The sequence below is a fragment of the Gossypium arboreum genome, chromosome 5 (assembly GCF_025698485.1).
Source record: "Gossypium arboreum isolate Shixiya-1 chromosome 5, ASM2569848v2, whole genome shotgun sequence".
Classification (NCBI taxonomy): Eukaryota; Viridiplantae; Streptophyta; class Magnoliopsida; order Malvales; family Malvaceae; genus Gossypium; species Gossypium arboreum.
The window spans coordinates 450,873-466,962 of record NC_069074.1 but is presented as its reverse complement, the minus strand read 5'-3'; the positions used below and the strand labels follow the sequence as shown (position 1 = coordinate 466,962).

At 31.3% G+C, this 16,090-nt stretch overlaps 3 protein-coding genes across 3 annotated transcripts; all 3 read left to right on the top strand.

Annotated features, from left to right (window-relative positions):
• Positions 1-1,948: 1,948 nt before the first annotated feature.
• LOC108456097 (strigolactone esterase D14-like) lies at positions 1,949-3,888 on the top strand. The gene is made up of 2 exons (XM_017754692.2): positions 1,949-2,528; positions 3,265-3,888. Exons 1-2 carry the CDS (start codon positions 2,146-2,148, stop codon positions 3,698-3,700), a joined length of 819 nt encoding a protein of 272 aa, XP_017610181.1. The 5' UTR covers positions 1,949-2,145; the 3' UTR covers positions 3,701-3,888.
• A 2,237-nt stretch (positions 3,889-6,125) lies between these two features.
• Positions 6,126-6,748, top strand: LOC108456327 (small polypeptide DEVIL 10). The gene has a single exon (XM_017754925.2). It carries the CDS (start codon positions 6,226-6,228, stop codon positions 6,412-6,414), a length of 189 nt encoding a protein of 62 aa, XP_017610414.1. The 5' UTR covers positions 6,126-6,225; the 3' UTR covers positions 6,415-6,748.
• Positions 6,749-11,124: 4,376 nt separating this feature from the next.
• Positions 11,125-14,540, top strand: LOC108457307 (uncharacterized). The gene is made up of 4 exons (XM_017756294.2): positions 11,125-12,323; positions 12,576-12,800; positions 13,521-13,612; positions 13,741-14,540. The coding sequence occupies exons 1-4, from the start codon at positions 11,217-11,219 to the stop codon at positions 14,411-14,413; spliced, it is 2,097 nt and encodes a 698-aa protein (XP_017611783.1). The 5' UTR covers positions 11,125-11,216; the 3' UTR covers positions 14,414-14,540.
• The last annotated feature ends 1,550 nt before the right edge of the window (positions 14,541-16,090 follow it).

Sequence of the window (16,090 nt, the reverse complement as noted above, 5' to 3'; positions counted from 1 at the left end):
TCTAACATGGCACGATCACTTTTGGAGAGAGAGAATAATACCCTAATTTTCTAAACAATCAAAAAATCTGCAATAATTATTTTTATGATAAACCCACAATTATAGAATAAAAATAAAATAAAGTAGTGAGATATTTTTGACATGGTAGCCCTTAATATATATATATCGCTTTTATCACATTGATTTTTTTATTACTTCTACTCTCAATTGTTAAATTTTAGTTAAATTGTATTTTTTATAAATGGAAAAGGTGATTGAATTATTAAAATTTTAGTAGTATTAATATGGTAGCCTGCATAAAATTCAAGTAATTATTTTTAAAAACTTTTAAGAGCTTTTCAAATGATATTTTGATTTTTTACTATTTTTACATATCTTTTGAATTTTATAAATCACACACTAATTGTCACTTAAATATTTATGTTAGTGCCATTAAAATTTTAATAGTATAATTTGCCTTTTTCATCTAAAAGAAATGGAATTAGATTAAATTTTAAAAATAACATCAATGTGAAAAAAGGTCACTAGAAAAAAGCACCCAGTTATCGTCTTTTAAGATAATTAAGGTCCTAATTTTAGTTATTTGCACGCCTTTGAATGTGTATGTTAATTTTAGTTGTTTTATTATTTATTTAATATTTATAGTGTTAATATAGTATCATATTAAAATTTAGTTGAAAAATTTTAACGTTTGGATAGATAATTAAATAAAAGAACTAAATTATAAAAGTTACAAAATTAATCGTTATAAGTTTATTTGTATTAAACAGACGTAAAACATGAAATAATGGCTTTATATGGTAAATCCATTTATTTTAAATATGTTCTTTTCACTTTGCAAAACCGTTTCACCCATTATTGGCAAACCAAAGCTTCGGCCAAAGTTTGTTTTTTTTTTTTTATGATAGAATTATAAACTTGATAGTTAAATAAAATTATTTCGTAAAGTAACTTTGATTAATTTTTAAATTTAAGGATTAAATGGTTAAAATAATAATATTATATAATTTTTTTGTGAAAATGTTATAAATATGAGCTGTAGAGATTAATTTTTAAATTTAAGGATTAAATGGTTAAAATAATAATATTATATAAATTTTTTGTGAAAATGTTATAAATATGAGCTGTAGAGAGATTATAGAAAATTCGGCTAGCATAATTTGAAATTATTTAAGTTGAATTTAAAATATTTGATTAATATTTTAATCAGCTTTTCCCATCTAAAAGACTAGATTTTAAAAATTAAAAGTCAAAATTATTTAAAAAATAAAGAAAAAAGGTCACAAGAAAAAGAACCCAGTCGTCGTCTGATACGATAATTAAGGTTCTAATTTTAGTTATTTGTCTTTTAATGTTTGTCTATTAGTTTTGCACTATTTATCCTTTTGGATTTAATATTATTTTATTTTAACTATATTAATTAGTAATTTAGATATCTTGTTTTTAAATTGGATGTGGTTGATTTTTATTAATTTGGACTAAAGAATTGAATCGAGCTTAATTTTTTTAAATTAAATTTAAATAATTTACGAATATTAATATCTTATTTATATTTTTATTATATTTAATTTCTAAAAGAATGTGAAAAGAAGAAAAAAAACCTTCAAAAAGTCTATAACTTTGCAACAACTTTCTATATCATCATATTGTATAATTCTCGAGCATTTAGGAAAGTTATCTCATAAATTGTAGAGATTTTAAAATTTTATAAACAATTTTAGAATTTAACATGTATAATAAAAATTAAAATTTATATTTATAAACAAATAAAATACTTATTACATTTTTAATAATGATTGTCAATTCTAAAAACACGAATTATAAATCAAATAATTATTTTTATTTTTATATTTTAAGGTTTATCGTAGATAAAGTGAAAAGTCAATGAGAAATGTGAATAAGGTCCCAATGGACCCAATCGCATTAAAGTAAATCAAACAACTAGTTTTATAAGAAATGTGTTGCACACAAATTCAGTGGGTCTAATTTATAATTAAACTAGACCAAGTGAGATCCAATCATGTTATATAACAAACCTAGCTTGATTCATTAAAACCAATCAAGTAATAATTAAACCACTCCCTAGTTCGGTGCCTATAAGTATCACCAGCAACAGACATCACCGACTCTCTTCTCTGGCCAAACATGTCGATGCTACAAACGAGTCTTAAAGCAGCCATGAACGCAAGAGTAATTGGGTCGGGGAGTGAGACCATGATTCTTGCACATGGGTTCGGAGGAGACCAATCTCTCTGGGACAAAATCCTTCCTTACTTGACAAAACATTATCATGTTCTCCTTTTTGACTGGCTTTGTTCTGGAACTGTCAAAGATCCCAACCTCTATGATCCTTTGAAATACACCTCCTTTGATGCCTTTGCTGATGACTTAATAGCCCTTATGGATGAACTCCACTTGACTTCCTCAGTTTTTGTTGGCCATTCTATGTCTGGTATGATCGGATGTATTGCTTCCATTAAAAGACCTCAACTTTTTAGCAAACTCATACTTGTCGGATCTTCTCCTAGGTATTTGTTCTTCTTTTTCTTTATTTTTTCTGAAAAAAAAAGCTTTATATGCAACATATATGGTCACGAATTTTCTTTATTGACAATGAACAATTTGAATAACTTCGCCTAATTCGATTTTCTTTCCATGATTTCCGTCAGCTGTTTTGTATACTTTCAATCATCTTTTCGGCATATTCTTCTCTGTGAATAAATGGATTTTCTGAATATTTTTCTTTTTTTTTCAGAAAAAGAAGAAGAAATTTATGTTCTTTTCAAATCAGAATAACAATAAATGTGTACTGATAAATCTGGGTCCGCTTGTCCCATGTGTTTTCGTGCTTCAAAATTCTCCCACTTGTTAAATTATATTATCGGAAAAATATCTAGTCTATACCTAAATTTGAGGTAGTTTTACATTATTTTATAATATAAATAATATTTTAATAATTTAACTATTATATTTTAGATATAAATATATTAAATCAATTTAAAATTTATATGTATGATAAATATAAATATATTGTTAAATTTAACAGTTAAATTATTAAAATAGAAATCATATATAAAATTACATAAATGTGTAAAATTATTTAAAATTTATTACGGTATAAAGAATTTCTTTTGCATAAATTTTGGTTTGGTATATGTATAAAATTAATTTTAATTAGATAAATATAATTATTTATGTATTTTGTTAAAATTAATTCAAAATTAAAATTTTATTCCTCTAATGCTATTAAATTAATAAACACAGGTACATTACTACAAATGATTACGAAGGAGGATTTGATGGTGCAGCAATTGACAACATGATGTCAAGCATAGAATCAGATTACGAGAATTGGACATCAAGTTTTGCTAAGCTTCTTGTGGACAATAATGATCCCCTCTCCATCGAACACTACTTTAAATGCCTGAAGAGTATGAACCCAGAATTTGTGCTCCCATTAGCCAAAGCAATATTTCGCAGCGATGAAAGGGAAACTCTGGAGAAGGTTACCACTCCATGCACCATTGTTCAGGTAAAAAATGACCTTGTGGTGCCAAATTCTGTTGCATACTACATGCAGAAGAAGATCAAAGGGGAAGCAACTGTGGAATTTGTCAATGCTGATAGGCATTATCCTCAGTTGACTGCACCTCTTGAGTTCATTCATGTGCTGAGTCGAGTTTTAGGCTTTGAAATTTGAAAACACATGTACCTTATTTTTAAGTTTTATATAGTTAAAAAATAAAACAAATTGATGCATTTAGTAACGTTATGATGCATCAGTTGGGTAGAGTTTTAGATAATCATCTGATCTTTTATGATAAGTAACGTTGTAATGTTTGTTCAAGTTGCTGTTATTATTCTTACTATTATTATTTAGTTTTGCAACTTTCCCATTTCCCTTAAAAAGACTAATTAGGAAGCAAGAGATCTGGTCTTGAGTAGGACGTGGCGGATTTTCATAAATTTGCATAAAATGAATATATTCATATTATTTTAAATTTATTAAGTGTGTTTAATTTTTCCCATTTTTCTGTAGCACTTAATAATTATATTTTTAATATTTTATATAATATGAAAATTGAGTGATTGTTTTAGTAAGTATAAATTTTATACACGGAAAACATTAATTTATTCATAATTTTAAAAATTAAATAAATATTATTCAATCTTGATGATATAATAATAAACTTTGTCTATACATTGTGACTATGGCTATCTTTCTTTTTTCCAACTTCAAATATAACCATTTGAGTATGAACAAAAAAAAAAAAACCTTATCTTATGGCATTATAAAAAAAATCATAAAAAAGGCAAACACAAATGAGCTAGTGATTCTGAATTTATAAAAAGCAATGAAACGACACTTTAATCAGGACATTTTTATTACTATTGAAATAAATTTATAATAGACAATTTTTTTGTCAAAATAAAACATTTCATAAATTAAAATAAATTATGATACAAAATATAGGTACATAAACATCAACCTTTAACAGTGATTCAATACAATAAAAAAATTCATACAGTTACACATAAAATCTTTACTACAAAAAAGTATTAGCGTTTTGTTGTTGAAAACTGGATACTAATTTAAACCAAAAAAAAAAAAAACCCCTTATTTAAGCTAATCCTTTTATTCTACGAACCCAAACTTAACTCATACATAAAGCGGTTTTCGAACTTTCAAATACGACCCAAAACCCGGCCCTTCTACCAATTTTCCTACTCATACTAATAATAGTTGCTGTTGGGAAGGCCCTTTAGAGTCTGCACTATTTCGTTTGTGGGCTCTACATGAGCCGGAGCGGCTAGCCCCGCCTCCACAAGGGAAAGAGACGACAAAAACCGCTGCCCATATTAGAAATATTTACGCCCACCTACCTCTTTGAAGATAAGGTGGGTCCCAAATTGGGTGATATTTTCTAATCAAATTTCAATTCCACGGCAGCCGAAAGCAAAAAAAGAAGATTACATAAAGTCTAGAAGCGGTTTGATCACTGAATTGAACTGGGTATCCAGATATGTAAATATAGTTATGATACATAAATATATCAAAATTTCTACCCAAAATAACATAGATTTTGATAGTCAATTCAACAGTGAGTTCAGGTCTACTTTCTTTCTTTATATAAAATTTATATTCTTATTCCCAGCTAGTTGTTTAGGCCGCCACGGAAAACACGTGCAAAATGACGACAAGAATGCCACGTAGGGGGATAGACGGTGATCGAATGTGGTGGGGGCGGCATCTGATCTGGTTCCTTCATTACACTTTGAAATTGAATTTGTTCCCATCTCTTCCCTAGATTCTTTTATGAAAAGAAAAGTAAGATGGAAGGTTCTGCCAAACCTCTGTTTTGGCTTTTTTTTTTTTAAATATCTTTTTTGGTGAAATTTTTTAAATAATATTTATTAATAATGTTTTGAACAAAAGTTAATAATTAGTTTTTTTTTAATTATTTATGATTTAAACTGATGTTATCTTTAAAGAAAGATTATTTTAAGCTAAGTAAGCTAAATTCCTTTCTATGATACCTATAACGAAATTCGCCACTTCATCTATTGTCGGTTATATCGCCCAAGTATTCTTTTGACCATGACAAATGCTACTCATAGAAATTTATCATTTTGTCCACTTTTTTTTCTTTTTCTTTTTAATAGTGTTATCTTCTTATATTATGCAATAAAAGAAAAACTTTAGATCGGTGATCTTAATTTTTAGTTCAACTTTTCCCCATACTTCGTCTAAAAATTCCATATGGAAAGTCCAGGATAATGATTTTTTGTCAATCAAACTATTTAAACAAAATAATTATTAACAATAATATCTTCTTAAATATTAAAAATCATTTCATAAAGATCCTTTTCTTAATATTATTTAATTGTTAATTTGATATGTCAATCAAATTATTTAAATAAATAAATATTAAAAAAAATTATCAAGGCTACCTGCCCCACTTCATCCGAAAAATAAAATAATATTTGCCAATTTCTTAAAAAACACGGAGGGCAACAATGTCATACCAAAAAAAAAAAAAAGGGAGGTTAGCTTCCAGGAATTGACTAGTACACGTAATCTAAAATAAAAAACGTGGGGGCCACTATCTTCAAACGTTTATATAAAGCTTCAAGCAGTCACTTGAATTCGTTCGCCAAGGCAGAGGAAGAATCATCAACATCAAAAACAATCCTGTGTCATAAGCTTCGCCTTCAGAATCCGCCATGTCTAATGCTACTTGCTTTTTTTCAAGCACCAAATCCAATCCTTGTCTCAGGTCTCAAAAACCTCGGCAGCCTAGTTTCGGGAATCGTTGTTTGTTAATGGCAAAGCAACAGAAAACAAGGTTTTACATCCTGGGACGTTGTGTCTCCATGCTTTTGTGTTGGCACGATCATTCTATTTCGGATTGAGTTTTCGGGTATCCGCTGGATTTTGGAAAACAGGATTCTCAGATTCTGTTCGAAAGAGGAGACGGAGGAATTTGAAGAAAAGAAAAGAGAATCAAGCGCTGGAAAGCGGGATTAGCCGTAGGCATAGAATTTAGGAATTTGGGATGGGGTTTGGTAAAGGATTCAGGTGCAAATCAATCATTTGTATGCCAATACCGGAGGAGAAACAATGTGTAAATAACAATTTTTGCTTCTTCCTATTTGTTTTCTTTTTCTTTTTCGTATAATTAGTGCGGTATATTAGGATTAAATCAGTAAAATTAATAAACAATTAAGACTATTACTTCGAATATAATATCTATACTACTTATAAATAAAAAATTTCAAAAAATTACCGATAGAAATGTTTAACAACGGGAAATAAAGAGAAAAGGAAGGTGGTGATTGCAGGACCAGTTTACTTACGTTAGGCGAAAAGCTGGAGGTTAAAAGTGGAGAGGATGAGAGGAGGAAGGAAATAAATGGGAACCCTTTGGTTTTTCTTGGAGGAGAAGAGATTCTTGTTGGTCATGCTTTGGTGTACATATAAGAGAATACCTCTTATTTGATAGTGTCACTTAACTTAAGAGATAATACAATTGGTAGACTTTTGTATGCTCTGTTAGATGTTAAGGCACTTAGAGATCAATTGTCGCAATGTGTAATGTTATATGGTTTTATTTTGATATTTTCATTATTCTGTACGAAGTTGTTCCTTAGTGGTCTCTCAATGATCCCCACAAAAGATATGTAGTAGATAACCTCTAAAGTGGCTCTAAGATAGTTTTAGAGAGATTTATAAAAGGTTGTTTACGGATAATTTTAGACGAATAGTCATCACAAAGTGTATCTAATAAAATATTCGACGGGTCATTACCAGGTTATTCCATGTTTAATCATGTGTCATTATTAAAGTAAAAGTCAAGCAAATATTATAATATTTTAAAATTTAAATAATTTAAATCACAAATAAATAAAAAAATCTTAACAGTTAGATGCAGAGTGAAGTTGAAAGTCAATTATAAGGTGGAGTCAAAATTTCACGCAACTAGCAAGCATGGTTTTCTCGACAAGGGCAGCTCGCAATCTGGTTCATTGATAACCTCAATTGCTGCTTTATTTTCTCCATCACCGAAAGAAAGATTATGGTTGAAATTGGATAGGATTTTATGCTAAATTCGGTAGTTAAATGCGCATGCTAAGATTTTCCTTGTTGGTATTACGGATTCCAATCAGACTTCAGGTATCATATCTAACAGTAAGCATGTTGAACTTAAAGGCGTCTGGCTGGGTGTCTATCCCATAAAATATTTTGAGAAAAATTAATATTTTAATCTTTAAACTTTACCATTTATCAAGCTTTTTTTGTTTGTTTAAATTAAAACATAGATTCCATCCAAGTATGAACTTTTATAACGGCATTAAGAATGGATGATGGTGCACAATGAGCGAATTTAAAGAAATTATAAAATTTATAAAAGTATTTTAAAATATACTCAAGTGTTTACACTCTTGTAGTGCATATTTTTTATTTATAAAAGTTTCATCTTCTATTTTTCAAATTTAATTTTTACATTATTAAATTTATAAATAATAATTTAATGTTATCGAATCACATCAATTAATCGATTGAATTAAAAATCAATTAGTCCAACCATCCAATTGGTATATATATAATTGAGATTTCATAAAATCACTGTGAGCATCTCAAAACTAAAACCGGAAAAAATTGAATATAAAATTAAATGAGCTTGTTGTTATGTGAACCAAAACTTGAAAAATCGAATGTAAAATCAAATCAACTTGTTACGTGATTTGGGTTTTCTTACCCCTGTTTCATTCGCTGCAAATCTTCCTCTTCGATGACAAAAAAAATGGCGTAAAACTATATTTAACAACTTGGGTGTGCAATATTTTGACTTAAATCATTTCGAGGGTTAAGGACAACCATGATGAAGAAAAAAAAAAGATTTTTTCTTCATTACCTTTTATTATTGGTAGAAGGCATGTGGCCTGTTTGCTGTCTGCTACGCTCATGCAACGATTCGTGGGCCTTTTATGCTTGGCTTTATTGGATCTAGGGTTAGGCCAATAGCCGTTGTTTTCTTTCGCTTTGGGTTAGGCTTAGCTTGTCCATCTTTTTGCTTTGGGTTGGGCCTTTTAAGTTTCCCACTTGAAAAAACAACTTCGTTAAAGTAACACGATATATAGTTGTTAGAATCGGACTAAGGGCTAGTTTGGCAATGCTTTTGAAAAGTACTGTGGAAAAGTGCTTTTAAAAAGTTTAGTTTAAAATTTGAGTATTTAGCATTACTATCAAAAAGTGATTTTAAAAATAATCATCTATTTTATATATATTATTATCAAGTAACAAATATGCATTTAAATAATATTTAAATTAGTTAATATTATTATATTTTAGTAAAAATATTTAAAAATTATTATAACTTGTCGTTAATATTTTAATATATGAAATATAATTTTAAATATTTATAACTAATAAATATTAATTATTTATAAAATTTAATTAGAATTTATAAACTATATTTTAAATATTTAAATATAATCATTAATATTTGTAATTAGTATTTTAAAAATATTTTTATTTTTAATTAATAATTTTAACACATTTGTAATTAAACACCAAGAAAAAGAAGAAGAGAAAGTATTATGTTATTGGAATAGTGAAAGAGTAATATAGCACTAATTTGAGAGAGGAAAAGTTAAAATTTTACTTTTTTCTTTTTAAAAGTGTTTTGAAAAGCACTTTTGAAAAGTTAAAATTTCACTCAAAAACAAATTGTTTAACACAATTTTTTTTTCAAAAGTGCTTTTGAAGCCAAAAATATTTTTTTAACCACCGCAAAACATACCCTAAATTAATTAGTTGAATAAAAATTTATAATCCAGATTGAACTAGTACAAAATCAATTTGATTGGATAAAAAATTTGTTAGAAAACCATTTGGACAGTTAGAAAATTGATGGAGCAATCATGGATTTTAAATATGAATCATAAGATAGACATGGATAACATAAAAAATAATTTTATTATTATAATTTATAAAATATTTTTATGTTTGTATTATTATTTACTTGTGTTTTTTTCCTAATTTTTCAAATTTTCATGGTATGATTGCTTCATGTTCATGATAAGAAAACCAAATTAATAAATATGTACATATTTTAAAATATTTATATTTAATAAGTAAATTTTTAAGAATTAGTATCTTCGCCTCCTCGGTGATTTCTTTTGCTTTGGGACTTGGGTTAGCTTGTCTCTTCGTTTGGATTGGGTCAGTTATTGGTTTCCACCTTGAATTGCTATTACTAACTCTTTTTCATGGGTGAAAGTTTCTGCTTGAAAAAAAAAAATCGTTAAAATGATACTTCACAGTCCCGATTAAAAGAAAGTTTAGTGGGTTAATTATTAGTAAATTTTTATTTAATTACCTAATTATAAATAGTTATGAATGATGAGTTAATTATTAATATTTTTCTTTTATGATTACTTAAATATGTAAAATTATAAAATAATTATTCAACTATTTATTTTTTCTTTTTGGTCATTAATTGACCAACTATGGCGACTTTTAAAATTACCATAATAGTAACTTTACCATTTACGTTGTGTCAATTTAGTTTTATTTCTAAAAATTTAACCTTCAACATTTACATTTCATGTACTTTGATCATTTTGTAGTTTTACTTTTATTTATAAATCTTTTACCTTTTTGTTTGAAGGTACCTCAAAAGTTAAAAAATTATCAACTAAATTTGATTGAAAATATATAAAAATTAACTCTCAATATCACAAAGAAAAATAAAATTGTAAAAAGGATCAAATTACATTATGTGTAAATTTTAAGGGTTAAAATTTTAAAATAAGAGTAACTTAACATAATTTATAAATATTGAGATCAAAGTTGCTATCATACCAATTTTAAAACCATCATCTTTTATCATTTGATGACAAAAATAAAATAAAATAAAATAGTTAGGTGACTCTTATATAATTTTTTTGTTATTAAATAAAAAATTAATAATTGATTGATTATTAGTAGAATTTACCCTAATTTTAAATAGTAAATTTTGAACATTTAATGAACAGATAGGATCTCAAGTCGCTAGCAACAATGAAGTCACGTGCTAAGCCATGATATGCTTTTAATACTCGGCACTCTAGTAACCCTTTTAGCCTAGTTCCTTCTATAAAACTTCAACAAGGACGTGAAGTTAATAAATTAAAAGTTAGATTATATTTTTTTTAAATAGATAAAGTAATTTTTATAGGTTAGACTAGTAAATATATTTTTATTAAAAATTTTATTTATTTTTACTTTTAAAATTGATTTTGTATGTTAATATAAGGTACACATAGTATTATTCTATTTTTTATGCCAGTTTTAACAGTAAAATTAGATAAAGGTTTTAACAAAATAATCAATTTGCTATTAGATCTAACATATAATGGCTAATTTATCTATTTTTTGAATAATAGGAGTAAAATGTAATTTAACTATTACTATAAGGATTTCCCTGTCACTTTTACCAAAAAGAAGAGAAATCCAGAGATGGATGCGTAACGGTCGGGTACAGCTTTCAGCTTTGTCACGGGACCCGGTCCCACCTGAATTCAAACAATAGAAAAAAAACAAAATAATAATATTAGCGGGCTTTTAAATTTGAATCTAGTAACTCGTAACGGTTGAATCCCCCTCCTTTCATCTTCTTTACTCTCCCCCTTCCCCTTCCTCTTCCCCCACCATCCCTCCCACCCTAGCTATGGCTTCGCTTAACCCAGGAATCCTCCTAAAGCTTCTCCAATCCATGAATTCGCCGACGCGCGTCACCGGTGACCACCGCTCGGCTCTCCTCCAAGTAATTGGTATTGTCCCTGCTCTCGCTGGCTCCGACCTATGGCCCAACCATGGCTTCTACGTTCAACTCTCCGATTCCCTCAACTCCACCTACGTCTCTCTCTCTGAGCGCGACACGGATTTGATCCTCTCAAACCGGCTCCAGCTAGGTCAGTTCGTTTACGTTGACCGCTTCCATTTTGACTCTCCCGTGCCACGTGTCTCCGGCATCCGTCCCATTGCAGGTCGCCACCCTTTCGTTGGTTCTCCTGACCCTCTCATTGCCCGCATTTCGTCTTCCAAAAGGGAATTCGTTATACAACCCGTTTCTGAATCCGAATACTCCGTGGATCCGATTGCGGTTTACTTGTCTAATAAGAAGTTGGATCAACAGCAGATTTCAACTGAGAATAAGGATACGAAAACTGAGAAGTCCAGAGCAAGGCAGCCTCTCGCTCCGAGAGATAATGTGAAAGTTAATGAAAATTCGGAACACGAATCCAAGGTTCCAGAAAAGCCTCCGCAAAGATTTTCGTCACCGGCCACCGCCAAACGTTCTGGTTCAGCTGTTAAGAAGATCAATGCGGCGGTTGTGGAAAGAGATCCATCTCCGGCGGGGAAGGGGAAGAGATCTGCATCTCCGGTACCGTCAAAATGCGTGGTACCGAGCTTGGTTGCAGCTAAGGAAGATAATAGGAAAGTGGCGAGAGAGCCAGCTATTATAGTACCGTCGAGGTATAGGCAACCTTCGCCTAACGGAAGGAAGCAAGCATCACCAGGTGCTCGTAGAGCATCGCTTTCTCCAGGGAGGAGGTTGTCTGGGGTATTGAAGGTCTCGCCGGCTGTTGGGGATTCGAAGAAGAAGATGGCAACGATTGTTGCTGGGATTTCGAAGGTGTCCGAAGCTCTGGTGGGGTCGGCAAAGAGTAGTAGGAAAGGCTGGGATGACCAGCTGGAGAAAGATTCAGGGGAACACAAGGAGAAAGCTTCTGTCAAGTCCAAGCCGGATCTGCAAGCAATCTTGCGGACTCAGGTAAATAATTTTTCTTAATTTGCTAGCTTTGAGTAATAAATCACCAAATCCCAAAAAGAAAAACAAATTTGGGGCTTATTTGAAGTTGATATGCAATTTAAGTTTGGGAGAATTTTGTTGTTCTCATTTCAACTGATAATATCCCACGGTAGGCTTTTAAGAACGAAATTTTATATAATAGAATCTGAGTTATATGTGCAATTCTGAATCTAGTTAATTTCTGGATTTTTGAAATGATTATCTTCTCTTCAGGCGGCCATTTCAAGACGTTTAAGTGATGTACATAGTCAAAAATCCAATGATGAAAATTCTTCTAGCAATGAGAAAACGAAAGCTAGCTCACCTGAAGATGGTTCGGCCCCAGAGAAAGCAACATCTGCGAATGGGGCGGCAGGAGTCACCATTCATGAAAAGAAATGGACCGATGGCAGTGTTGCATGGGATACCATTTCTGCTGACCTTGCAAAGCTTGGAAAGGTATGGGGTAGTGTCGAAATTATCAAGAAGCTAATCAAGCTCCTCTTTTTAACTTTTTAAATAACTAAATTAATGTGTTGTGCTTTTCTGTTCTCTACCTGTTTATCATAGTGCTTTACTGCTTTTGCTTTATTAGAATTTCTTATTTAAGTTGCTGTGTTTTCTTAATTTATCTTCTAGTCTAAATTGACAAAAGTTTTGTGATGCATTTCTCATGATTTTAACTTTATTTATTTCGTTTTTAATGTTGGGTGGATAAGACCAATTCACTACCCAACGTCGCAGTGTATTGAATTTTCATTGTAAACGTATAGCTAACATGCCATGATTGTGTACAAGAACTAGGATCACCATTTATGACTTATGAGTGCTTATCACCATCATTGAAACTAAAAAGTAGAAAATGTCCAATTTTTATTATAACTAGACTATTTTTGCCCTAAGGGTTAAATTTAAAATTTATGCAAGTAATGTCCCTTGAGGATTGCAATGCTGACATTATGAACTTATAAACTTTGGAGTATATACTAGATACAGCTCTGCCGTATGCATTTTATCATTGTGGAATGCTGATATGCTCAACAATCAACGTTAATGATAAACAAATCAAAACAATTATTCCAATGATTGACAGGGATCTTAACAGAAACAAAATATTCTGTCATCTGAAATATTGATTTGTAATGTAGCTGACATTGATTAAACCTTGTCCTAATGCAGGAGGCTATGCAGAGGAGAATTCTTGCCTCCAAAGCTGCAGCAGAGGCATTGGAAGAGGCCATTGCTACAGAGTCAGTTGTCAGGAATTTAAGGTTAGGGTCCATGTTAACATGCAAATGAACTAGTGCCTATTACGTGTTGCAATGTTTTAGCATGTAAATGAATGATGTGACAAATATTTTGTTCTGCACCTAATTTTGTGCCCCCTTTACTTTTCCAGCATGTTTTCTGAACTCTCCTCTAAATCAAAGGCTGGGAATCCGTTGCCTACAATCGACAAATTTTTATCTATTTATAATGATGTTGTGAAGTACACTGGGATTGCTGAGACTGTTGCAACTAGCAACAGTTCTAACACAGACAATGCCTCCAAATCTTCTTCTCTATGGGTTGAAGTTGCATTGGCTACTGATCTTGAGATACTCTCCCTTCTAACCCCACAAAACAATGAATCTCCATCAGCTCTGCAGAAAAGTTTGTCCAAAACCCAACTCAAAACTAGTTCATTGCCACAGCTGGAACCTATTGCTACAATATGGACCAGTGGTCAAGGAATGAAAGAGACGGTGCAATTTGCATTGAACTTGAAATCCGAGATGGAAATTTGGTTTCTTCGCTTCATCGAGGAATCATTGGATGCTGGTTTCCGGATGCTCGGTGAGTGTGCAGCATCAAGTGGTGGTAGCAAAGCATTACCATTGGACTGTGGCTCCATTGCAGGCGTTTTATCACAGTTAAAGCGGGTCAATGATTGGTTAGACCAGGCAGTTTCAAGAGGGGATGAACCGTTGATAGACAAAGTTGAGAAGTTGAAGAGGAAAATCTATGGGTTTGTCATTCAACATGTTGGAAGCACTTTTGATAATTGCTCCAATATTTCTTCATCATCTTGATTTATTGGTCTTTTTTCGTTTTTCCTTTTTTTTTAAAAACTAGAATGTTCATCTGTTTGTATTACTTCAGTTTCTGGATAAAGTTGATCCGCGTGGTAATTCAGACATGTATTTCGGTACATCAAAATTCATATTGTAGCTGTTGTCTACATTTGTTCAGTTGGTTTTTTGTCTTTTTCTCACTTAAAGCTTCGGTGGTGAAAAAGGTCTTTTTCTTAACCTTGAATTTTAAGATATTTAGTTGATTTTTTAATTATAAAGGTTAACTCTATTACAATTTGGACTTACTTGATTTTTTTTAATAATACAAGGGCTAAATTGATCCACTCAATAATAAAGGGACTAATTTGACCCAGTCTTTGTAATGCAGGGACCTCCTAGGCATTTTAACCTAAGCTAATAACATAATAGATTTTCAAACCGGAGCGGGAAAAGAGATGAAAATGTTTTTGGGCTAAGACCCGACCCAACCGCAATAGAATTATTTTGGCTGTCTATTCTCCAAGCTGTTCCTCCCTTCTCCTTTTCTGTTTCAATCCAATTTAATTTCTTCTTTTCTCTCATTTTCATTGTCCTTTTAATCAACATTTCTTGATCAAAGATTAATTTTGAAGTTCAAACTTCGACGCGATAGGAGTCCGATCTCTTCTTCTTCTTCTTCTTCTTTCTTTTAATGTGAATTTAAATTTATTCTTTTTAGGAATTATATAATTGATGTGAAAACAGATAAAATAAATTGGCGGGAGTGGCAGATCTCGAGAATTCGGTTAGAAGCTAGGGGCAAATCAGTCACTGCATTACCTCGGCGCCCCTTGTGGGACTCTGGGACTTCCTCCACCCTGACAGTGCTCCTCCTCTCCACTACATCGACTCCGTGACAATCCATCCCTTACTTTCGACCCGACCCACTTCCTCCATGGACCAACACCATTCCTCAATCACCGCACCTTCTCCCCAGGAAGAGCCCGAGTACCTTGCCCGTTATTTCGTTATCAAGCACTCCTGGCGCGGTCGGTATAAGCGAATCCTTTGCATTTCTAACGTCGCGATCATCACACTTGATCCCTCGACTTTGTCCGTAACGAATTCATACGATGCCTCGAGGGATTTCGAAACCGCCATGCCAATTATCTCGAGGGATGAGAATTCTACTGAGTTTAATATGAGCGTCAGGACCGATGGAAAAGGGAAATTTAAGGCGACAAAGTTTTCGTCGCGGTATCGCTCGAGTATTTTAACCGAATTGCACAGAATTAGTTGGAATCGGATGGCACCAGTGGCGGAGTTTCCGGTGTTGCTTCTACGGGGACACCATGCCGAATGGATCCTCTTAGTAAGCTCTGCTGGATTTAGTATAGCGCTTTCATTTGTTTATTGACTTCATAAAGTTCTAAAATTTGAATTCTAATCAAATTAGTTACTAATTTGATGAATTTGGCTCTCCTCAGCTTTGTTGTTAAAATGTAATTGCGGTTCTTTTAGCTTTTCTATTTCGGCATTGTAAAACTAGATGAGAATCAATTTTCTCCAATAAAGGCAGAATGATGCAAAGATAAAAAGGAAGCTGATTAAACTTTAAAGAATTGAATAAGTTGAGATTTATTTAAATTAATTAGTTGTTTATTTTAATTTTTAGTAATTCGCTGTTTAAGGTTTAGTCTAAAACTGCTTATGTCA